The sequence below is a fragment of the Amblyomma mixtum genome, chromosome 6, assembly GCF_055824585.1.
Source record: "Amblyomma mixtum isolate Tamu chromosome 6, ASM5582458v1, whole genome shotgun sequence".
NCBI classification, from domain to species: Eukaryota; Metazoa; Arthropoda; class Arachnida; order Ixodida; family Ixodidae; genus Amblyomma; species Amblyomma mixtum.
In genome coordinates this window covers 34,618,427-34,643,857 of record NC_143017.1, presented here as the reverse complement: position 1 = coordinate 34,643,857, position 25,431 = coordinate 34,618,427, and the positions used below count along the sequence as shown (strand labels likewise).

At 45.6% G+C, this 25,431-nt stretch overlaps 2 protein-coding genes across 4 annotated transcripts in view; one reads left to right on the top strand and one right to left on the bottom strand.

Moving 5' to 3' along the window:
- Positions 1 to 12,938, bottom strand: part of Smox (Smad on X protein) — a 32,936-nt gene extending 19,998 nt beyond the window's left edge. The window contains exons 1-3 of one of the 3 annotated variants that reach the window (XM_089547774.1): positions 12,338 to 12,938; positions 7,685 to 7,899; positions 2,896 to 3,033 (exon numbers count right to left, since the gene is read on the bottom strand). In XM_089547774.1, coding sequence (XP_089403900.1) covers positions 2,896 to 3,033; positions 7,685 to 7,899; positions 12,338 to 12,534 — 550 coding nt within the window. In that variant the 5' untranslated portion in view covers positions 12,535 to 12,938. Of the gene's footprint in view, positions 1 to 2,895; positions 3,034 to 7,684; positions 7,900 to 9,740; positions 9,965 to 12,337 lie in introns of those variants that run through there. The other 2 variants (XM_089547776.1, XM_089547777.1) reach the window with 2 other exon arrangements.
- A 536-nt stretch (positions 12,939 to 13,474) lies between these two features.
- Positions 13,475 to 24,612, top strand: LOC149338766 (uncharacterized). The gene is made up of 3 exons (XM_089547773.1): positions 13,475 to 14,014; positions 14,619 to 14,792; positions 24,234 to 24,612. Exons 1-3 carry the CDS (start codon positions 13,702 to 13,704, stop codon positions 24,377 to 24,379), a joined length of 633 nt encoding a protein of 210 aa, XP_089403899.1. The 5' UTR covers positions 13,475 to 13,701; the 3' UTR covers positions 24,380 to 24,612.
- The last annotated feature ends 819 nt before the right edge of the window (positions 24,613 to 25,431 follow it).

Sequence of the window (25,431 nt, the reverse complement as noted above, 5' to 3'; positions counted from 1 at the left end):
TTACGCCTAGCAGCAGACGAACCTCCCGTAACCGGAGCTCTCCGCTTGCGCTTGGGGCGTCTTCCTTTATACTGATGCTTTGTCAGGAAATTGCGTGAGCGAAAATCTCGTTTCTCAGTCACATCCATAGCGGAGATAGGAGAAAAACCCGGGCAGAAGCGTTGGTTCACGTCTCGGTGGCAGCAGAACGAAGAAAGAGCGTCTGCGCCCGACCGTGCGGTGGAATGCTCGTAGCCAATGGAACGGCTCCGATCGTACCACTTGATTTGAAGGGCCAGTCGCGACGCTCGACTCGGGCGGGAAACGATCTTTTTTTTCGTATTTTTATCAAGAATGCGCCGCTGCCGAAGTGGCTTCTCGTAGACGATGGGTAGGCCTACTTCCCCGCGAATATTCAAGAGCGGGCGACGCCGTGGAGCGAAATGCCGCGTTCCCGAAATTCGGTCAAATTCGCACTTTCGCGAGCCACCGCGAGTGCTTTAATTGTATTTTTTACTAACTTCCCATTGATTATCGGCTTTGATTTTTTTACACATAAAAGAAGAGGCTTGGGGGAATACAAAACGCAAGAAAATACACAATCGACTTCATCGAAAAAAATCGCGGTTTTTTCACCCGCATCTCCCCTTAAAATATAAAAACGGTTGCAAATTATTTTCATTCGTGGAAGTCACATGCACGTTAGAAGCGGGGCTTGTAGTTTTTTTTTTTTATTACCAATATCGGGCGCGCGTTAGAATCGGGGCTTGAAAATTTTTTTTTTTTTTGGTGCCGTAAATTGGGTGCGCGTTGGAATCGGGGGCGCGTTGGAATTGGGTAAATACGGTATATGCTGTATGTTTTCATTGTGTAAATAAAAAGACACGTAAACTGTTGTGGCTACCAATTACTCCTTAGGAAATGTGAAAAAAGATGCAAATATTTTTTTTTATAATGCAGACATGTTCAATCCAAGCCAAGACTATCCACACAAAAAGTTACCGCCGCTAACAGCCGATAGCCCCTCCGTAAGCGTGCCTTGCTTTGTGTTTGTGCACAAGTTCTGCGCTTGCTTTGGTGCTAGCTGTACAAAAAATGCTTTTCACATTTTTTTGTTTTCCGCGTGCAGCGCCATCTCGGGGGGAATCCGCAAAGTAAACACTCGCAAATGTAAATATTTTCAGTTTTGTTTATGTCCGTGCAAATAAAATATACTGCATAAATAACAAAAGTGTGTTACCGGGATGCTAATTTTTTGTGACCCCTTTTCGGGACCAAAATTGCAGACCTCTTTGAACCTCCCGCGCTTTCTGACGTCAATTGACGCGTGCCCTCTAGGCCTAGCAGCTCTGCAAACACGGAAGCAATCTGAAAATTTGGCAAGTTTTATCGCTAAAATTATGTGGTTCAGGCAACTTCAGCCAAAGCGAAAGCCTCGTGCGACCTTAGTTTGCTGTGAGCGTGAGCCACAGAGTAGCGGCAATGACGAATCGGTGATGAAGCGAGAGGGTCTGCTTCGATGGGTGCCACCATGTTGACCCAATGTAAAGCGGCTTTGGGGCGCACGCTATTTCGCCGATTTAGCGTTAGCGTCGCCCGCTCACCAAAACACCCTAGGGCCGTTAGCGCTGTGTGCACGCGCAGTAGCGTTCCGCTATTCCCCTATCACCCAAAGCGTTAGGGTGACCCTATACTGAAACTCTCTAATGTTAAAGCTGTCTTTTCGGCCCCTGAGAAGCTGTCGAAGACTTGCAAGAAGGTCAATAATGCTCCGTTCATAGTAGCATAACATGCTGCATAAGACACCAAAACCATTTTGTATTTTGTCAGGACGACGTTGTTTACTCAATCTCGCTAACATGCGGTAAAAAATATGTTGGGCAAACACGACGATGCCTCAATGCGCGCCTCAAGGAGCATCACAACAATGTATATGAAACGGTCAAACGGCACCTGGAAATTCACTGCAGGGACTGTAAAGATTGCATGTCGCACTTCACCTACACGAGAGTGATAAGTGAACGTCGCAATCAGCTCACCCGCAAAAATTTAGAACCCACAGAATTCATGAGGACAGAAGACGCATGTGTAAGTAGTGCCTTGTTGGCGTTAACAGCGACAGAAACAAGGTTGTTGGCCGTAAAATAATGACGCTGCTGTTGCAACCTTCAACAGTTGTTAGCATATATTCTGTTCACGTGAATGTTGTCCTGTTTTCTTTTGTTGGCTGTGCCCGATGTATATATTTTCGCGGCCCAAGCAATAAAGCTTCGGTTGAAAGCCAGCGCTCGTCTTTGTGTTCTTCCTATGCCCCCTATTCATTGCGTTCTCTACACTCATGGATTACCAACTCGCCCAAGCGTCTGCTGCTTTAACCCTCTTCCCGTTCATGAAGTAAGTAAAACACTGTGGTATAAAGTCACAAAATAAAATGATGGAAATAGGGAAATGGTGTTTAACTTCGTTTTTTGATGAGTGAGTGTCTTTTACCTCTTGATGCTGAATGGGAAAACCGCTGTTTCTCCTTTCTTTAACACTTTTTGAAAATTGCACGCTTTTTGAAATTGCAGTATAGGCTGTTTCATAACCCAATTTGAAGATGCTTCACCTGCCGCCTGGTTAACAAACATACACTATGTGCTCAGGCTGATCAGAAGACTTCCTGTACAGAGTGTTATAGGTCACTTCTGGAGGGAGCATCTCATTTAAACCACGCATTTCTTAAAATTTTTTCATCAAGAAAATAGGGTTCATCCTACCGTCCCCATTAATCTGCCCCTGGTCGTTAATGAATCTTGCCCAAAAGTAAGACTATAGGATGCCACATGTATGCATATCATTCTTGATAACAGACCGTAGGTCAAGGGTGCAAAGGCATCGAAGGTCTGCGCGCACATCAATGGCAGACGCACTCACCTGTGAGGGGAAAAGCCTGCACGTCTAGGCTCGACGGGAAGTCTGTGTTGTCGGGCACTGAGTTGGCATAATCATCCAAGCTGGGCAGCTCTGTGGGCAGATCACCCGTCTGCCGAGGCACCAGGATGGGGGGCAGGGCTGCAGAACAGGCAGAGAGAGGGGCATTCACTCAAAGGACTGTAGACACCCAATTTATTGACGCGTTATCTTCTTTCAAATGATGCGTTACACATTTAATGGGCTGGAAAACACAGAGAGGCATTTACTCAAAGGACTGTAGACACCCAATTTGTCGACGCGTTTTCCACTTTCGATGATGCGTTAGAATACATGGATCATGGTATTCGCCTACATCCGCTGAATAAGTTATAACTGAATTTCACCTAACGCCGTTTCGCTCTTAGTTCCATCAACCGAGCGATGGGTGTGACGTGCGGTTGACCTTTAGGTCCTGTGAAGCACGAAAATATAAACGCATATAAAGGCCTGCAATATAAATGTTGATCATCATCATCAGCCTGACAACACCCACTGCAGGGCAAAGGCCTCTCCCATGTCTCTCCAATTAACCCTGTCCTTTGTCAGTTGCCGCCACCATATTCCCGCAAACTTCTTAATCTCATCCGCCCACCTAACTTTCTGCCGTCCCGTGCTATGCTTGCCTTCTCTTGGAATCCACTCCGTTACCCGTAAGGACCAGCGGTTATCTTGCCTTTGCATTGCATGCCCTGCCCAAGCCCATTTCTTCCTCTTGATTTCAACTAAGATGTCATTAACCCGCGTTTGTTCCTTTACCCACTCCGCCCTCTTCCGATCTCTTAGCGTTACAGCTATCATTTTCATTTAAATGTTGATAGATTGTTTTAATTCACTACAACACCAAAAACCAGCCAACTTAAGGAGCTGTAATGACAACAAATGATGCATCAGCAGTTGTAGTGCAGTTTTATTTTATTCTGTGCCTCACGTGACCCAAGACCAACACCTCATACCCACCATTCTGTTAATACCAAAACAGCGTCAAGATGAAATGAAATTATAAATAACTTAGCAGCCATAGGCAGATATCACGGGATGATCCACGTCTACTAAAGGGCCTCAGAAAGGGGAGCTCTCAATAAAGTTGCGGTATATCTGGGATGCTAAAGGGAAGCCGCTTCACAAATATCCTCCAGCGAAATTTTTTTACATTTTAAAACTGTATCGCAAATTTCCCGCTCGCTTTTGAGGTCTCGTACGCGGCATGGACGCTCGGTGGCCTGTACTCTACACAGTGCTCAAGCACTTTAAAACCAAGCTCAAACACCATTTTCTGTGGTCCTTTAATGTCTAACACATCATTCGAAATAAGAAAACAAGCAAACATCATACCTGGTATGATGCTTGCTCGCTGGTTGGTCCTCTAATGGACTTTGCAGCTGACAGAATGAAATCTTGGTTTACAGCTGCGCTGATCTCCAATACTTGTACACTGCTTTCGGTCTGCTATCCATGTAGCCAAGTTACACAACTTTTATCTAGACTTTCTTACAAGGTGCCGCACAAATGCTACACTTGCTGTGGGAAATAAATGTAGACTGCAAGTCAAACTAGCCGCTTGAACTTGGATGACTTCAATGGCTATCATTCCTTCAACGGGGATGGTAGGGTAATAAAAAACCCTATCTTTTTACCAACATTTCAGCACGTGGTCAAGAAAAACCACCTGAAAATTTTCCACACTGGTTACAGTACCTTTCAATATGCTGAATACAATATTTCAAGGAAAAAAAAACAAAAAGTGAAGCAGACTGATGTCATTTAAAATTAAATTTATAAAATGTTTCCACTTTCATTAAAGGCGATTATTGAACTATTTAAGCTAGAGCAAGGAAACTTGCCCCAATTGTTCCCTATCTTGTGGATTTTCATCTGAACTAGAATTACGACTGCTGTAATCGTTTTCCGGAAATAAATTCTTTACCACTGACAGTTCAAACTTTACAATTCCTTCAAAGAAAAATTTGTTAACAAAGTAGTTTAAACCCTAATACAAATCTTTCAGTTCAGTACATGCACAAGGCATGCATTACAATGTGACAAAAAAATTGAGGTGCATGTTGTTCTTATGTATGTATCGAACCAACCACGACAGCTAAGTTTTAATGCAGACGAAATGTAAAAGGCGCCCGAGTGCTGTTCTATTTCAGTGCACATTAAAGATTCCCAGGTGGTCGAAATTATTCCGGAGACATCCACTACGGCACCTCTTTCTCTCTTTCACTCCCACCTTCCTCCTTCCCTTACGGCGCGGTTCAAGTGTCCACCGATATATGTGAGACAGATACTGCGCCATTTCCTTTCCTCAAAAACCACTGCTACCACTATTATTATTAATATGTTCTCTGAATCTTATAAAAAAAAAAACACATTTCCAGAGCTCTCTTGTTGTCTTGAAACCAAAAAAAAAAAAAAAAGCTATCCAAACAATACCATCCACAAGCTGGGCGCCATTTAAAGAGCAAATTTCAGTAGTTGTTACCGCACTTATACACCTTAAAACACTCAGATAAGCGTGCTGTTTGGAAGATATGTTCTATGCAAACCCTGGCGTTTTGAAAGTGTGAAATAATAAAAAGGCCTTTTTTCGGTCCTTTTTACTTCCATCCCACCTTAAAAGGTCACAAAGGCCAATTTCATGCAATTTTTGCTTGCAGTAACAAGGGACTCCCTGGCTGTTTCAGGCATGTTGATGCTGGTCCGGGCAGCGAAAATTGAATACAAGCATTTTCCTGCAGCTTAATCCAAACCTGTGACATAGCACTGAAAAGGACTCTGTGGTCCCCATGCTGAAGGGGATGGTAGTATGGCCTAGCCTCCGAGATCCGCGTCCAGAAATCGGTGTTGACGCATGCGGTTTACTTGAGAAATCAGCCGGTGATAGCGACACCTGCGGTTCGTTTCTTTTTTTGTATTTTCTAGATTGTTATCATTTTCATTGAGAGTTGTCTTTGTGATTGCAACGAGGAGCCCTATCTATAGAGGCAAACTTCAATTTCACACTGCTACGTACAATAAAAAAAAAAGCGAGGAAAAGAAACAATGCAAGGCAAGGTAACATGACTATTTCATATTAAGGAAGCCAACAGTCATCGAAAGTAAGAAAAGCATTTGGGGGAGGGTAGGTTAATTTGTGGTGTTGATAAATGGAAAATTAGTGTAGCCACTTTACGGCTGAAACTGATCAGAAATTACAGATAATTGATCAGAAAGTAGACCACCGTTGGTATATCACCAAGCCCAAAATTAAGAAGTCGTGGGTTCAGAAGTCACGGGTATGTGGTTGTTTTTTTTTCCCACTTTCTTAGAAATTTAATTTTCAGCCATAAAGTGGTCACCATAACTTCCCCTTTGATCAACACCACAAATTAAAAAAAAAGCCATTCCCCTATGCTTTCCTTGGTTCTGATGACTGTAGGCTTCCTTCACATGTACACCAATAATGATCCCTTGTTTCCCTACCCGTATCTGTCAAATGACTATTTAAACTTCTGAAAGCAACCTTGGTTATGGTTTATAGGGGTTTAACATCCCAAAGCGACCCAGGTTATGAGGGACGCCATAGTGAAGAGGGCTCTGGAAGTTTCGACGGCCTGGGGTTGTTTAACGTGCACTGACATCGCACAGCACACGGGCCTCTGGAATTTCGCCTCCATCGCAAATTCGACCGCCTTGTTTAAGGGGAGAGCCTGGTCTTTTAAAAAAAAAAAAAAACATTTTAATGAGGCCACAGTTAATAAATCTTCAGGGAATATGTATTTTAGTGTGCTGATTCTAAATATGTCATTTAATTTCATGTAAAACAATTCCATCATAGAACTTAAGTTATAGGGATTTGAAGTTGTCGCTTCATCGATAAGAAGAAAAGTGTATCCCTGTTTTTGAAGTGGCACCTTCAGTACCCTATTGCTCAAGTTCTATGATAGCCAAGATGATAATTTTACCCTTATTGCATACATTTCAGCGAGTTTCCCGCAGCAAAATTTTCTTCAAAACTCTTCGCAAAATACGTGCATAAAGAGTGCATAAGTGCTCAAGAAATTGTCTTACATGAAATTAAATGACATAGCTAGAATCAGCGCACAATAACACATGTTCACTGAAAATTTTGTAACTATGACTACATTAATAAAGTTTTTTTTTCAAGACCAGGCTCCCCCCTTAAATAAATTTAAACATTATGCCTGGCACTATCAGTGAGCGACAATAGGGAGTGTGTTGGGTTCAAGGATACCCCAGCAATGGGGGAAACACCCACCGGGCGTTTCTACTCGCTGGTAGTGGTAGCGGTTGACACAGACCTCGTCCTTCTTGAGGTCGCCTCGTTTAAATAAATTTAAACATTATCCCTGACACTATCCATCTGCGACAATGTGGACTGTGTTGGGTTCAATGATACCCTAAAGGGAAACCTACCGGGCGTCCCTACCTGCTGGTAGTGGTAGGGGTTGACGCAGTCCTCATCCTTTTTGAGGTCGACCGCCTCGTCTAAATAAATTTAAACATTTACGCCTGACGCTATCAGTCTGCGACAATGTGGACTGTGTTGGGTTCAATGATACCCTAAAGGGAAACCTACCGGGCGTCCCTACCTGCTGGTAGTGGTAGGGGTTGACGCAGTCCTCATCCTTCTTGAGGTCGACCGCCTCGTCTAAATAAATTTAAACATTTACGCCTGACGCTATCAGTCTGCGACAATGTGGACTGTGTTGATTTCCAGGATACCCCACCAAAGGGAAGGGAGACCCACCGGGCGTCTCTACTCGCTGGTAGTGGTAGGGGTTGACGCAGACCTCGTCCTTCTTGAGGTGGAAGGCATACTGGCAGTTGTCGGTGGGCCGCAGCTCGTGGTGGCTCTGCAGGTCGGGCCAGCGCCACAGGCGGCAGTAGATGACGTGCGGCAGCCCCTTGCGGTGGGACACCTGGAGCCGGCCGTCCAGCGACCTGCCCACGGACACCCCCCCACTGATCACCCTTGGCATCAGTGCGAACAACCACAGACACAGCACAACAACCACAGACAAAACACACAACAACACTGCAAGGAGAGTCACAAAGGAGAAGCACAAGCCGCGGCCACGAACACAAAGGACGGTACAACAGTGCACTGCATTTATGTCACAAAGCACGGCTGCGTATGCCTCACATATTCTGTCAGGCTCAAGTGCAAATATGCTCATCATCATCACCCTGACTACGCTCACTGCAGGGCAAAGGCCTCTCCCATGTCTCTCCAAATAAACCACTCTGTCCTTTGCCAGTTCATCATCAGCAGCCTGACTACGCCCAATGCAGGGCAAAGGCCTCTCCCATGTCTCTCCAACTAACCCTGTCCGCCAGTTTCGGCCACCATATTCCCGCAAACTTCCTAATCTCATCTGGCCACCTAACTTTCTACCGCCCCCTGCTACGCTTGCCTTCTCTTGGAATCCACTCCGTTACCCTTAAGGACCAGCGGTTATCTTGCCTCCGCATTACATGCCCTGCCCAAGCCCACTTCTTCCTCTTGATTTCGACTAGGATGTCATTAACCTGCGTTTGTTCTCTCACCCACTCCGCCCGCTTCCGATCTCTTAACGTTGCACCTATCATTTTTCTTTCCATAGCTCGCTGCCGGCAAACAAATAGTTTTGTTCCTGTAAGCACACTTCATTAACTGCGCATTTTGCAGGCTTGGGTTATAGTGGTAGTAGTAGTAGTAGTTAGAAGGTTAGTGGCACAGTAGCAAGTGAGGCCAGACACAAAGGAGGTGTCAGTCGTAGTTAATAAATGCTTAGGTCAGTAGTATAAAAGTTCAAAAATGAGCTAAAGTCAATCGTGGCTGAAAGGGCGACTCCAGTGTTTCCATCACCTTCAGATATCCTACTGAAACTTTCACGGTAAGAGCCCCTGGAGTCTTCCGATAATTTGTGCAAAATTTTGCAGCCAGGTGGCACTTTGCATCGGTGCAAATTTCAAATTCTGCTGCACCATGGCCTCATCAAGGCAATTTCTACTAGCAACCTTGGGTGTATGACATCACACTATATATGCACATTGCGTTTGCCGAAAGGAAAAATTTGGCGCCTGTTTATTAGTCATTTCGCATAAATAATGATCAGAGCTGCCAATTACAGTTGCCAGTTTAGCCAATCAAATGCACATGAGAGGTTTCTGAAAGTAGCCACTATGTCAAACTCAGGCTGAAAATCCAGCTTCCATCTTGGTTTCCTGGTTTTTGTTGTTCTATGATTGTCTGAAAAACCGTTCACTGGAACTGAGACAGGGAGGTCCAAGAAATATAAGGCGATAGCCAACTTCAGAGTGCTCAAAAATCTTCCACAGTAGCCCTTAAAAATGTAACTGGTATATTTAGGCCATGTAACGAAATCACACACTGGCGACACACACGCACACACAGAAGCACTCTCATGGACCTCAGCAGCTGATAATGACTGATAACGATGAAACAAACGAAAAAAAAAATATAGGAAGGGAGGTTTGCTTTCATTTCAAAACATATATTCCAGTTTAAAAAAAAAGACGATCACTTGAAACCCCCCCCCCCCCCCTCCAAAAAAAAAAAAAAAACAGTCGGAACACAGTGGAATCCAATTTCATCTCAACTGTTTCCGACGGTGACTTTGGAACTTGCGACTGGCCGTTTTTGACAGATAGCAGACAAGCAGCAGAAGCACACAGAGTTACAGGTGACCCTATCAATCAAAATATCGCTGTTTCTAGGTAAGTTACCTAAAAACAAAACTACACTGCAGTCTCGACTTTGAACAGCAGCCTCAAAAAAACAAAAAAAAAACAGCACTAACCGCATTTGTAACGAGGCTCGCCTACTACACTCGAAAACCCTGCCGATCGAGCAAAGATAAGAGCGTCGCTTCCTGTTGTGCGGTTTCGGCACGATTTTTCCACGATTACTGCCCCTTGTTTGTTCGGCGCTCTCGATTCAAGACATGCGCGATAACGATAAAGAACCGGGGGGTTTCGATGCGGGCCGGGCATTGTGCAGGGCGTGCTCTCTGGGCGGACAAAACACTGTATTACAAAAGCAAAACAACCAGAAAAGGGGCGGGGGTTACCGCGCGCATCTGGCGCGCGAATTATCACGCCGCGGCGCCAGAGCCTCCTTTGCCTCAACGAATGCGCGCTGTTGCTACGTGTGACAGACACGGCAGGCTGCCAACAAGCACGCCTGCAGACCTCGGTGCAATCACAGCTTTTTTTTTTTTTTTTTCCCGCGTGTCCCGTTCCCGAGAGAGAACGCTACAATGCACCGCCCTCTGCCTCTTCACAAGCATCGGTCCTCGCCGATCCCACTTCGCCGCGGAGGGCTTCAACACCGCACATTACACCCGGCACCGCCACTCCCCTGACGCTCTTTCTTTTTCGGGGAGGAGACGCTGGATAGCGGCACGCCGAAGTGGATGCTGCGCAAACACGCGCTAGAAGCACGACACCACCGAGGTAGCGACAGGCGCTCGCGTGCGAAGGAAAAAAGAAACCATCGAAAATAGACGCCCGCTACAAACAGAAATAGAGTACGCAAAGAATAAGAGTAGCAGCCGAAAGACGACGATCTCGGCGCGTGGGAAAGCCCGCTCGAGACCGACGTCCACACGAGACGTTCGGCAGACGGCGGGGGAGGGAGCAATGCACCCTTTCTTTCTCGGCTGGGCCGCTGCAAGCGAGCGTTAGGCCTAACCTCGTCATCGCTCTGGGCTCCCGGCGAAGTTGGAAACGACAAATAGCCCGATCCAGCCGCGATCGGACGGAATGCACAAACGTGCACGCGCGACAGCGGCGTTCGGGCTTAGCTACGATCGCCAAGCGAGCCGTGAAAGCTGCTGTCGCCAGCGCGAACGCCGCGGCTCGCGAGGCAACACCTCCGAGCCAGCGCTGCGCGGTTACTACGACCACCGCTGAGGCACCGTTCAGCTCGCCCCGAGGCACACACACGCGCGCAAGCACGCTCGCGCCGGTCAAAGAGGCGGGCAGCTGCGGATGCATGCAATCGGCAACGGACAGAAGGCCTGACCGCCCCTACCTCGATGGGAGTCACTTGTTGATTTCGATTTTCACCGAGATACTTTACTCGACGGGACACCGCCGGTTGCCGGGCGAGACGAAGGCAGCTACTTCCCGAACAGCTAATCGCCGATATCGAAACACCACTGTCAGCCAGGCTCGAGAGCACTTTTTCAACCCTTCGACGCCAGTCTAGACACTGATGCTGCGAGCGAACATGCAAGCGCAGCCCGTCTGCACGCTGCTGCTGAGCGAAAACCCGGTGGGAGAGAGCAAAGGCTTACCGCAAAGGCCTACCAGCAAGCGCGGCGGCGGCTCGGGCCGCTTCGGCTCAGAATTTCGGCGGCCGCGGTCAGTGTCAGCCGCCACAACACAGGCGGCAACGTAGCCCTCAGCCTCCTTCGGCAGGTGCGACACGAGAACAGGCGCTCAGGAGACCAGCTCCGCACCAGCAGCGAGGCTTTGCGAGCCCGTTTTCGCGGCGACACCCGGGGGGGGCGAACCGTTCGCACGCTCAAGAAAGCGTTCGCGAGTTAGGCTTGACTGCAACACAAAGCAGCCCGCGGGCGGCATGTGCTTGCCCTTGCCCAAAACCAGGGGCGAGGGGGAGAGGCATGCGATGCGTTCATAGCAGCAATCACGGCAACTGCCGAACCGACCCGACCAAATTCCTCGATTAACGACGGCCCAGAACGAGGTCGAACGAAGGCACGCGACGATTAGCCGGCAATTACGGTCTCGTTGAAAAAAGATGAGCTATAAAAGAGGAAGTAAATAATGACGGAAAATAGAAGAGGCGACCGACGACGCCGTTTTGTAGGCGCAGTGCCCAAACATCGCGCGGCCAGTAGCCAGTAGAAAACATGTTTCGGTTCTTGAGATGAACTGTTTGTGTTGTGCACGAAGATAAGGCGTCTCCCGGGTCTCTCGAGCCACAGATAGCAAGAGCAATAGCTGGCAGAGTCGCAAGACTAGGGCGTCCGAGCGGTTCGTCTCTTTCGCTGCTCCGTCGGCAACTGTCCCGCTGTCCCCGAGCGAAATGATCGCGCTTCTGACCACTCGTCTTATCAGGAGCTCGTTTGATAAGCTAGAGGCGCCTACAGAAAAGCTGCGGGCTCTCGTCTTTGCACAGATATAGTGTCCTCGTGTTACAAATCCTTCCGTATTATGAGCTAAACGACCATTTTCTGCATAAATCCTGCACGTTTGCCTCTTATTTTAGGATTCGCTGGAGCAATCTCATGCGCCTCCAAAACAAGTATGTGTTGTGAGGCTGCCGCAACGCTACTGGCAATGCTCTACAACATAAGTGTTTATGCAAACGGGTGGAATGACAGCCGCAGGCAAGAAAAAAAAAAAAGTATCGGCTGAAAATACCAACCTGGGAATCGTGATGCATGCAGTGTGAGCGTCTTGAGTCGAGATCGCTTTCTCAAGTTCGTCCATTCCGCCCGACTTTTTCAGCTTTTTCACCAAACTTTTGACGGCTTTCTCGCTCCATTTGTCTTCTCCTTCGCCCTTCTTCCAGCCCAAGAGCCGCTTAACGACCGGGGGTGTGAAAGGTAAAATCGATATCATTTCGACGGTGTTCAGGACTGCACGGCTCCTTCTTCAACACAGAAGCATAACTTGTGGGCCGACACGGCAACAGTTCAAAAGCATGTAGCGCGAGACACGCAGTGATGGCTTCGACGGGCTGCTGAGTGGCTCGGATCACGGTAATCTGCCGACCATGATCGCACTGTAGGCCGCTGTGAACTCTTGTGCGCAGCGCACGGGAACCGTTACGCTACAAAAGGAGGTTTCGCGTGTCCCGGAGAGCTCGCGACACACTGCAACGCCCAACACGTCTCCGGTCGTGTTGGAGTTGTGAGCACATCAAACACAGCTGCCCAAGGTGATACCCAGCGTAAACGGGCGACCAACACACTCACCACAAACGTAGTTGTAATGAAAACACACACACACATAAACCGACGCTTGTCACGCGTAACGATAACATAGCCGAACGCAAAGATGTCGCCACCTGTTTATACTGTTACAAAAAAAAAAGAATCATGTTGCATAGTACCAAATCGCATAACATTGCAAAAAAAATTGTTTTATAACGAAGTAAAAAAATTGTTTTTGCTTTGCTGCTTAACAAAAAAATTGTTTGAGATGAGGTGTGGTTGCTTTTGGGTCCATTTCAACGTATTTCAACGCAGACGTCAGCGCCAGTTCTTCCTACAGCGGCAGAAAGGACGCCAACTTGAGCGTCGTATCGTCGTCATGAGAACGGTAGTAAAAAAAGAAACTTCATCGCACAGCGCGGTGGTTCGAACCACCGCCGGCAAAAATAGAGCAGCTTCGTATCCCAGTGCCTCAGACCATCGGGAATAATCAAATCCATGCCCAAACCATGCTCTGAAACTGAAACTGAAACTAACCGTTTTCTACCCGTGACACCTGTTGAACCGGTAAAAACGAGCAACATTAGTGGCGATCAATCAAGGGTGGTCTCGTGCTGTGTCAGTCAATATCTTTTTGTTTTTTCGCTGTTTTGAGTGTTATTGCAGGGCTGGCGTCACCAGCGTAGTTCGCAGTGAAACATTAGGAGGCGACGAGGCGTGCGTAGCGCGAATAGAAGTAGATACCGTCCGCGCGATAACCCGCTTGGAGCGCGCCCCTACTGTCTCGTCGAGTCCGATTTTGTTCTTCGTAATAAGATAAGCAGTTCGATAGCGCGATGAATGGATCACAGCGATGTCAGCCGCGTCTTCGGCGCATTACGGCGAAATGTTTCCGTCGGACGACGTGGTGCCCGGGGCACCTGTGATCCATGTCGGTGACATCCCCCTCCGGCCCCTCTCGGAGAAAGCAACAACTACAGCAGCCCTGTCAAGTTCAGTGTTCGAAGGGAATGTGGCGATAAGCATGCCTCCACCAAAGCCGGGCGTTTTCTTCTTCATCTTACTGATCTTGTCGGTTGCGTGGACTGTCGCGGGTGCCGCATTTTTCGGCCTGTGTTTTTTCCTGTACAAGCTTTATCACGCTGCAATATGGGCCTTGGTGTCGGGTGAGTGAGTCACCTTCCTGAACGCCGTTTTTCGCTAGACGCCCTCCCAGTTTTTTCTTTTGGGGCTCGTGTTTTTCTTCTGTCGCATGTGCACGGGCAAGGCGCGGAAAACTGCTGTCACTCCTTTCTTTCGCGGTGTTCGTGCATGTTGCAGCATTCTTTGCGCGAGCTAATGTAACAGGGGTGTTGCCGTGCTTTCTCAGCTAGACGTCTACGAAAACATTTTTTAGGCTGTGCACACCCGCGGCGTAAAACTGAAAGTGTTACAAAGATGCCGCGGCGTTGTTCGAACATATGCTCGCCCCTCGCCGTTAGGCATTGGTTGTTGATTGTCGCGAACCTGCTGATCTTGGGCGTGATAATAGCGGATGTCATCACACCGATGCAGCGAGCACTAGCGAGTGGCGAGATCGCTGGGTAGAAAGCCTGTTTGGCCGTGCACTATGTCATTGCAGTACCCGCGTCTCTTTCACTGCAGCGAAGTTTGAGCAACGGGGTGTACTGCTTTCGTAATAAGGTTAAACACCCTTCATATTTGCGATGTAGCACATGTAGCAGTTAAATGTTATTGCCTCTGTGTAATGTCACATCCGCTTTGCTGCAGGGATCTTTTCGGCAGGTGTCCTTCACCTTCAAATCCTGCACCTCGCAAAGAGGCTCGACCTCTGGCACGATGTCCACACGCTCGGAGGCCTGAAGGTTCTTGGTGTTATCGTGTCCACTACCAGCCTGATTTCGTCCGCCACTTACTGGGCATTCGTGATCACTAGGCACCAAGGTAAAGCCATGGGTTGGTCGTCCATTTCTGGACATTAGAATCGGATGTTGGCATCTGTGGACATTGCAGTTTACGTTGGAGAGTGCTTTATTGAGGCATTTGCTTTTCTTTTTTTTTTACATAGTACAAGAACATTTCAATGACTCAGCAAAGAAGTACTTAGGGGCACAAAACATTTTTGATGACGATGTGCTTGCAATGCTACTTTGTTAAAGCAGTGTTAAAGTTCACTGCTCCATAGTGCAGTGCACACTAAAGTTGTTTCCGGCAGTTGTCACATATGTAGACTACAGCAACGTGAAGAACGCACAGAAAAAAATGATGATAGGATGATGTGTAGTTGCAACCTGCGTAATTCATGCCATCGTGCCTGGTTGCAACTGTGCGCTCTTAATGCAAGAGCATTACTTGGCTCGTTGAGCAAAAACCCTGCTGTCACCAGAAAACCGTAGCAGAAATGCGGGATGCGAATGATGTCATCACCCTTCCTGGAGCGATAGGCCATCAAAAGGCAGGGGTAGATCGAGAAAGGCAAGTGGACTTTTATGGGGAATGGGAACAAATTTGGAGGCATTCCTCTTCACCTTCTCCGCTGGATAACATAGCAGGTTGCCCTCAAGATTAGGGCAGCTGGACCCTTCCCTCGCGTTCATTAGGCAAGGGGTCCATCTAGACAGGGTTGATGTGGAACATGTGGCATGTCAGCTCTGCGAGATGCTAGAAAAATATGATGCCCACTGCTGTATTCATGTAAAACCGCTTATGGTGTCTTCGTTATCAGAAGTTGGATCGCTCGCGTCTACATCATCAGGCGAGACAATAAAGCTTGGCCGTAGGCGGCAGTTCACTACCAACCAAGTACGAGATTATGCAATGCAGCAAAACAGCGTTCACCCCCACCCCCCTAGTCCCCGGCAAAAACTCAGCGACAAGTATAAATGCTCTCACATTAAGACGTCATAAGAATCGCTTATGTGCCTCCAATATTTTTTTTTCTTTCTTACTACAACACATACATGTACGGCAGTATTGCTTCCTGCAGTTTTTGCATGGTTGCTTGGTTTGGAAGGCAGGTATTTTCATGTGAGAATGGCCAGGCATGCCAGGACAGCTATTGTTTCTCATAAAAAATCTACCCTGTAAGGCTTAATTTTGCGAAGCTCTAATTTTCACGTTTTTTGCGAATCACGTTGACGTTGTAAAAAGCTGGTTACCATAAGTACTTTAGGTGAAAGGAGTGTTAAGGGGCTTCTTGCCTCTGCTTCACGGGATTTAGTACTCGTGAAATATTTAAATATTGAAACTTTAATCGAATTCACAAGATAACGAGCTTTCGGAAAAATAAGTTGCTTAGAGTATCGCACTGCTTTTATAGCTGACTTAGTGGACCCAAACTTAGATTTAAAAAAATATTAGCGAAAGGGCGTGTTTCACAGCTGCTTTCTGGCTATTTCCCCAATTTTCTAGGTTTTGCCTGTTTGGGTACATATTCTGCAAACATGCAGCTTTGTGTGAATGCTACTCTTTTTGAGATGTACACTTCGCCGAGCATGCGTCATGCATCATTTGATTTGACACTTCCCATTGAAGACATAAGTGTGAAACTTGGTGAATGCGGCAGTTTTGTTGTGATTTCTGGATGCACGGCAGTGGATTAATGGCTGTGGCTGCTAGAGCCAAAGGTCACAGTATCGATTCCTGGATGCAATGGCTGCATATCATTGGAGGCTAAATATGACATTCAGCTTTGTGTGACATAATGTAGCCCCAGGTGGTCGAAATTCTGAGTACTGCCAGCTTCGGGGGCATTAAACAGCATATATTACTACTACTCTTATTTCCAGTGTTTCTTTTAAACTACTACCAAAGCTGCATCTTGGAATCTTGCTTACTATAGCAGTGCTTTTTAATTTCGTGGTTCGTCTAGAGTGAAATTGTTTACAATAAAAGAAGTGTTTACATTTTATAAAATCTTTATTTTACTTGTTCCTGAGGGAGGATTTATTTTAAAATCAATTTTAAATATAGAGACGCAGACTTTCTTTGTGACTGTAAGAACAAAAGGTTTCGACTCAGTTTGTAATATGTTCAAGAGGACATGCTGCATCATTTTGTTTGCTTGCAAGTTAAGCAACACTAAATGCTTCCCCACCCCCTTCTCCACTTACAGCCCTTCTGTAGAGAAGATAAATTGTTTTCTTATCATAAAACAATGGCAGCATGTCTAGCATGAAGCAGAATGCCAAGATTTGTGCATTCCAAGCTCCTGAAGGACAGTTGTTTTTCATTGGTAGAAAAAAAAAAGTAAAGAAAAATGCGCTGACGCTATCACACCAGTGCTCATGTGCATTTGTGGAACTTGTACGTCTACTCAGATCATATCTATCTCCACACATGCCTGAATTTTTTTTTTTTTTTAAAGTGGAGTAGCAGTTAACTATCAGTTGCTTATATGAAAGCTGTGTTTAAACCTGCATGCCTTCCGCAGCTAGTGTTGTGCTTCTGGAGTGCTGAAGGCACTGGTTCCTGATTTGAGGAAGCAGGGATGTTTGGCCCTTCTGCTGTGTAGACAGGAGCCCTGCATCGATGAGAGAAAAGTGTATTATTTTAGAAGTGCAAGAATTGGTGCACCTACATATCGGCAGCCTATCCACAGTGGGTTCATGCCAAGTGCTTACACTGCTCAGGCATTCTTCAGAGTCGTGTGGAGTTTTCTCTGGGAAACTGCAGGTAGCCCCAGTTCATTCAAAGCATTCTACACCTAAGTCCAGTGGGTATGAAACTTAAAAAAACTCAGCTGTGGCCTATGCTCTGTTTCATACATAGCAGGCAATGCTGCCAAAGCTAGCGCGCCTGTTTGCGTAGGGTCAGTCGGCGCTCTAAAAGTAGTTTGTCGTGCAACCAAAGTGGACAAGGCGTATTTCATTGCGACAGATCTTAAGTGCGCGAGTGGCAATCTCCTCAACTTCACTTTCCCTCTTGCCACATTTGCGTCCTCCAACTCATCGAGACTTCGAGAAGTAAGAATGTCTTTGGCGGTCTGATAGTGGCTGGTAGGACAAACCGCGCCTAAAAAGTGGTTCACACTCAGTGAAAATTATAGCCAGAGGGTCCAAGCACTGAGTGCCTCACAGCTTTGATCACAATTTTCTGTGTTGCCACTTCGTTTTATACTGCTCCTAGTTTTCATTCAAACACTCACTGAGGCTTCGAGAAGGACAAATGGCGGAGTACAAATGGCGGTGGCGGAGTAATGTGTTTTCACGAACGCGCTACTTCTGCAGCCTCCGCAGCATTGCCTGCTACGCATGAAGTGGATGTTCCATAGCGCAGCAACAACTCGGGGGGGCAAACGCAATCGCTAACTTCCACCAAGGCTTTATTTGGTGCACACAGAATTTTTCCATGAAGAAAAAAATGATACGCGTCAGATTAGACGAGATAATTTGTGAACAACAGCCTTAAAGGTGCACTGAAGAGGAATCTGAACTTGTCTTTTTACCGCGGGAACTCGATCTACACGTTCCTAGCATTCTTAGAAACTGCGACTTATTGCCCTTTGGGGCCCATTTCCCCAATTATATCGAATTAACGGCCGGCTCCCGCCCTTTTTTTTTAATTCTGCCTCGTACGGTGGGTGGAGTCGACCAACGCGTGGAGTGCCTTTCACCCAGTCCCGTGGCGGCTTGCCGCTCTGCCATCGGCGGAGTAATACGTAGTAGTCCGTAGTAGCAAATAGTCCGCGCGTATTTTTATTTCTGCGGGCTTATTTTGCGGCTATATTTTCTGCGAATGAAACCATTTATTCATGGAAACCTAAAAAACAAAATAAAGCGAAAGCAAAGCCTCCACGGAGCTGGCTGAAAGGAACTTCACGCGTTGGTCGACTCCGCCCACCGTACGAGGCAGAATTAAAAAAAAAGGGCGGGAGCCGGACGTTAATTCGACTTAATTAGGAAAATCGGCCATACACGGCAATAGGTCGCAGTTTCTAAGAATGCTAGGAATGTGTAGATCAAGTTCCTGCGGCAAAAAGACAAGTTCAGAATCCTCTTCAGTGCACCTTTAAAAAGCAAATGCAACACTCTTCACCGATTGGCATACTGCCCTGAGTCTAAAAATGCCATATCTTTCTTTGTCAGGGCAGTATGCCAACCGGTGAAGCATGTTGCATTTGCTTTTTGAGGCTGTTGTTCACAAATTGTCTTTATTAGCAAATTAGCAGATTTTTGATATGGGATTGATATGAGCCAACAGCTTCTGAATTAGTGGCAACCATTTCTCGCCTCCCCTGTCACTGCACTTTCACATGGGCAAAACAGAGCCTTTTCCTTTCTGTGTTACTTTCATAAAAATTTTGTTATTCTTGCCAATATATGCGTAGCTGTAGATGTGTAATAACGTTTAGTTTTAATGGTGCTCAAGATTGAACTGTTATCTTAGTGCATTCTTGAGAATGCGTGAAGTTGGGAATACATGTTCTCATTGGAGGTCATCTTTACATGAGGACATAGGCACATGAGGAATGGTAGCCGCTGTGGTGGCTCACTGGTTATGATGCTCAGCTGCTGACCCAAAAGAGTTAGGTTAGATCCCGGCCACGGCAGTCGCATTTCGATGGAGGCGAAATTCTAGAGGCCCGTGTACTGTGCGATGTCAGTGCACGTTAAAGAACCCCAGGTGGTCGAAATTTCCGGAGCCCTCTTCACTACGGCGTCCCTCATAGCCTGAGTCGCTTTGAGATGTTGAAGCCCTTAACACTATAAAAATTTGCGTAATGGTATGCATGCATTTTGCTTTGTTTCTAGCCATGCAATGGGAAATGTATGAATTTTAGATACTACCTCAGAGTTCTAGGCACCTTGCACACAACTCTAGGAATTTTCCTTTATCTCAAGTAAACTACCATTTATTTATTTATTTATTTATTCAGATACCTGAGCGCACGAAGGCATTATTGCAGGGGGGGGGTGATGAGACATTCAAACAACACACCATCATCTTTCTTTGATAAAAAATGACTTTTCCTTCAATATAGATAACCCATATGTATGCAGCATTTTTTTGCTCTGTAGCCTGTAGACTACGAAAATGATGCAGTGTGTTTGTAAAGCCTTGATGCTGCAAGCCACGAGCTTCAGCATCTGTGATTTTGAAGAAAACTGAAGGTGGTCTGTCTTAAGTTTTCCACTATGAAGGTGTTTAAGAAAGCACAAATTTTCCAATTATTTGGTGCTTTCTGAGCTACTTGCGTAATGGGAAATGAGTTTGTGTAAGTTGATACCACTAATTTAAATAATAGTTTGATAACAACAAAGCACAGGCGGTGATGTTTGGCAAGTTTCACCAACCCGACTTCAATGCTATTTGCCCAGAAAATTGGCCACAAAATGTGCTGCTTTATTGGAACATGTGAACCAAATGGCTAATGTGATGCATTCCCAGTCGAGCGCATTTATTCTAGAAAAGAAGTGGCAGTTATGCAGGACAAAGTTTTTGATTATCTGGAGAATGAGGGAAGGGCAGGCAGGGATAGCAAACCTTTTGTGCTCACAAAGAAAATTTAGTTTGGAAAACTAAGCTCAGATCTGTTTGCAGTTACAAAACGAACAAAATATTTTTCATTAAAGTCAGCATCTTCATCAGCCTGACTACGCCCACTGCAGGGCAAAGGCCTCTCTCATATACCTCCAGTTAACCCTGTCCTGTGCTAGCTGGGGCCACGGTGTCCCCGCAAACTTCTTAATCTCATCCGCCCACCTGACTTTCTGCCGCCCCGTGCTACGCTTGCCTTCCCTTGGAATCCAGTTTATTACCCTTAAGGACCAGCGGTTATTGTGCCTTCGCATTGCATGCCCTGCCCAGCCATCTGCTGTATTAAGAGGGCCTCGGAGCTATGGTCAGGTTGTTACTCTTGCAAATCATGACTGGAATCAAAAAAATTACAGCCTTCTCTTGGCAGCAAGGTTTGCCTTAAGTGAACCAAATATAGTGTGTTGTATTGAAAACTTAATTTTTTTTAGTACATACAACTGAAAAGCATTGCATGTTTGTGACAAAACACTCATTTAGAAGTTAGATATTCACCTTTTAGTGTGCGTCCAACTTTGTTCAGCAGTTTCGGGCGCCTTTAATTCTTATTATAAAAGTGGCTCCAGTCTAGGCAGAATGGCCAGTAACTGGCATTCTGCATCTAAGTCGGGTTGTAACTCTATATTTAAATTGGAGGCAGGTTAAAAATGCCTTCATTGTGCTTATTGGAAAGTGGAGAGTCTGAGTAATTGAAAAAAATATTCTCCTGTGACTCCTTGGGTTCACGCCCCACTTTTAAACGGAAAACTCATTGTAGTGTTCTTATTGGAAATCTGCTTTGAGACCATCGTTTTAAAGGTGTTTATTTTGAACCTTGCTTATAATGCGGAAACTATTTATTACACAAACTTCATACACATTGCTGCAGAGCTGTTAAGGATTGTTGGCACCTAACTTTCTTGCATGTTGTCTCCTGCATTAGATACTGGACTAAATCGATCACCACATCGTATTCGCCTACAACCGCTAAACAATTTATAATTGAATTTCTTCTTTCACGCTGTTCCAGTCTCGGTTTCATCAGCCGAATGGTGGCTGTGACGTACAGTTGAACTTTAGGTCATGTGAGACACGGAACAGCGGCAGTATAAACGCTGATCCTTAGTTTTAACTCACTACAGCACTTAAACTAGCCTGCTTCAAGAGCTAGAATTATAGCATAACAATGTGTCAGCAGTTATATTACTGTTCTTTTTGTGCCCCACGGGACCTAAAGCTCAACTACACGTCACAGACATCGTTCGACTGATGGAAAACAAAACAAACAGCGTCAAGAAAAAAATCATAAATTATTTAGCGGTCGTAGGCGAATACCACAGGATGCTTCATGTATTCCAGTGTCTATTGCATTGTCTGAAAGAAGAAAACACAAAAGCAAACATTTGTGGTTCATAGTCCTTTGAATTTAATTAGTCGTGGTAGTGCTGGATGGGTGAAGCTGTGCTTGCTCATGTGTGACCTAGAATGGTTTGCCCTCCTTTTAGCGCACTTATCAGCCCAGCATGCGGAGGGCATGTTACAGAGCATTTTGCTGCATGTTCATTTGGGAACAAAGGCGGGAGATAACCTGTGTAGTGACAGATAGCACTATTGTGTGGGGGCATCACTTTTCAGATTAGTATGAGGTACTGTGAGGTATCAGCCATGCGCACTGTCGGGGATTGACATTGAGGCATCATGTTAACCTGCTGTGGCACTGATTAAAATTATGCAACGCCAACTGGCCAAACCCATAATCTTAGCATTGTTGTAGTCTGTAGAAGGCTACTAGTGCATGTCACGTGTGTGCTGGTTCTGATTGCGTACCTAACCCATTTTAGAAAATGCAGTTGGAGCAAGTCAAGTGACGTTCGTTTAATTAGAACAGAACTGCCAGATTACCTCTTGCCTTATTTTTCTTTAGGAGCCACTAATATTTGGCACTTGTGCAAGTGCTTCCTTGTTCTTTTGGCACCATCATTTATGTGGAAAGAAAATTGTTCAGTCCATTGCAGGCCATGTAAACCGGTCCAAACATCCACTGGGTTCATTTATTGCCAACCATAGATCAGGTCATCACTGAAATTATGGTGAAGTAGATTTTCGCTCTCTTGTACCCGTTTTCCGTGCCATATCGCTGTGATGTGATGAAACCAACCCAACTGGTTGGTTGGTTTATAGGGTTTAACGTCCCAAAGCAACTAAGGCTGAAGCCTAGTGTTGACCATTGCACGACGTATTTTGCTGTAAAGATGTTGCGAAAACCAACTATAGCTTAATTTTAATTAGCGATTATTCTATGTATAGTGCACTAGTAACAGTTAGGCAGTGTGTAGTTCCAAAGCATCATCCGTAGCGGCTTCGATGCGAAGCAGATTAGGTCAAGCAACGCCTACCCAGCGATGAGCCGCGAGCACACCGCAGGGCGGTACGTCATTGCAAGAGGCGCTTCATTAGCGTGAGTGCAATGTATATTCTCGCTTCCAGATTGCAGATAAGCTTATCTATAAATCGAATGATCAATATTTGATGATCTCCCAAGAGTTCATTATTACAGTATATCAAGGTTCACTGTATTGCTTTGCAACCTTGCATTTTGGATGCATAGAGATCAATTTTGGTGGCAAATGGAATTTACCACTGGAGGCGTTCACTGTTGCTGCAACTTTGCACTGTTGGTACTTGCTTATGGGCTACTGCACTGCATCAGGCTTTTGACTTGTTTCTCTTCTTTGGCCCTAAAGTTGGTCCAGATCAACATTTGGACTTCTTGAGTGAAACACAGTTTGTTTTGCACTTTGTGCAGTGGTTTCAAACACTGACCGAACCATCCATTCTGTTGAATTTCCACTTGTGCCTGTTTCCGGAGCCTTTCACCACGGCATCCCTCATAGCCAGAGTTGCTTTGGGACGTTAAACCCACACAAAACCATAAACTGTGTGCTTTCCATCTCAAGTTCCTTGAGTGGGCAATGTGTGTTTGTGTTCAGTAATATCCAGGGCTTTGTTTTTATTTTTCTTGCCTTGAAAGTGCACTAGCTCGGTGATAAATAAGTTGCCAAAGTATTCCAAGTGCATGAGACTTTTAATTTCTGTTCAGGTCAACAAAAAACTGCAGCTGACGTCACTCCAGTATACTTGTGCAAACGTTCAGCAGTGGTGATGCCCTTCTTTCGCATTTTGCTTCTTCCGAGCTCTTAATTTTCTGTTAACAAAGCATCTTTCTCGTTAGAGCAAAGGTTCTGAACCTAGTTAGCCTTGGAGAGCCCCGATAACTTTCAAAAGATGTTCAAAAATACCGCATGCCTTTGGTTTGGTCTTTCTATGTGATCACTGCGTCTAAAAGAACCTGCCACGGTGGCTCAGTGGTTATGGCGCTCGGCTGCTGACCCGAAAGACACGGGTTGGATCCCAGCTGTGGTGGCTGAATTTCTATTAAGGCGAAATTCTAGAGGCCCGTGTGCTGTGCGATGTCAGTGCACGTTAAAGAGCCCCAGGTGGTCGAAATTTCCGGAGCCCTTCACTAAGGCGTCCCTCATAGCCTGAGTAGCTTCGGGACGTTAAACCCCATTAAATCAAATCAAACTGCTTCTAAAAGAGAGGTCAGTTAATGACCGGCATTATAGTGAAACATACTGCTACAAACAAATGGAGTATTAGACCCAAAATAGGGTGGGGAAAACGAAGAGGGTGACAAGGCTGAGGCATGCATGTATTTTTAGGTACTTGGGGAAACTAAGGTTTCCACGCAACCCAGTTTGAGGATGCGTGCATTTCACTGTGGTAATCTATCAATCTAGGCCAGCCTAAGTTCATCCTCAATGTCCCTTGAAGAGGACTAATGCAGAGTTCTCTGCACCCTTTTTGCAGGTTTCTCCATGGTTGCTGGCAACCTGTACCCACCAGCAATTTTGGCAACCATCACTCTAGTCTGGGGTCTCCTCCTCTATGGCAGTGCCAGACACTGCCAGAAACGTGTCGCCGAAGCTCACCCGGGTCTCCTCAGCTACGGCTGATTCGGTGTCCCCGATGCACGAATGCCGCTTGGCCGAGCCCCGCAGCTTCTTTTCTTCCCCTTCGTTTTTTTTTAAAACTTGTACATATAGGTCTCAGGATCATGGGCAGTGCGCCCTTTATTGGCGGAACCGCCAAACACTCTTGTACATAGTGCAACTCAGTAATCTTTAGTCATACCCGCGAATTTTTTGCTGCTGTATGTTTACTCCTTGTATTAAAAGCTGTTTACGTATTTTGTTGTACTTTTCATCTATCAGCTGTTGTTGTTCTGCATGGTTAATCACTCAATCGATATTTATTCTGGGTGCTCTGAAGCAACGTCAGGGTCCTGGTACTGCTACATATAGACATAACATTGCTCAGAAAATTTTTATGGAGAACTATAGTAGAACTGTCATATTGATAAAAAAAAAATGTCGGCAAAACCTGTGCAAAGGAAAAAGAAACCAAAGATAAATAGAATCAAGTGCCATCAGTTATAAGTTGATGGCAGAGGTAAGAAAAAAAGTGGCAGTCCACTTAATCACATTCTCATCTCCAGTAAAGTTGGTAGTGATGGGATGAGAAATGCTTACACAATTCTGCTCGATGGATTTTTTAGTACAACAAAATATTGAAACTGCTTGTTTTATACGCTCTAGCTGTAATTACAAAACCTACATTTAATTTTCATTACTATGTATGCTAATGAGATGGCTAGCCACAGCCTGTTCTTGTTTCTGCCTGTGAATCCAACCATTGTAACACAACTCTGTAGAGTTACACATATGTCAGTTTCTACTTACAACAATGCTGCTGTTTTTGCGCAGTAACCTCTCACCCTTTGCACTGCTACCAATCATTCATAACTAAAATTACTCATATGATAAATTCACTTTTACCAAAAAAATTTCAAAAATTTTTGGGTTGCACTAGCTCGTTAGTGGAACAACTGAGTAGCAGAAATTTTATTTTGCGAACCAATTTGCGGGTTAATTCATTCATTACCCAAGTAAATGCAGTATCTGTTGTGTTTCTTGTGCATTGGAGTTTGTACCATATTACACAGACA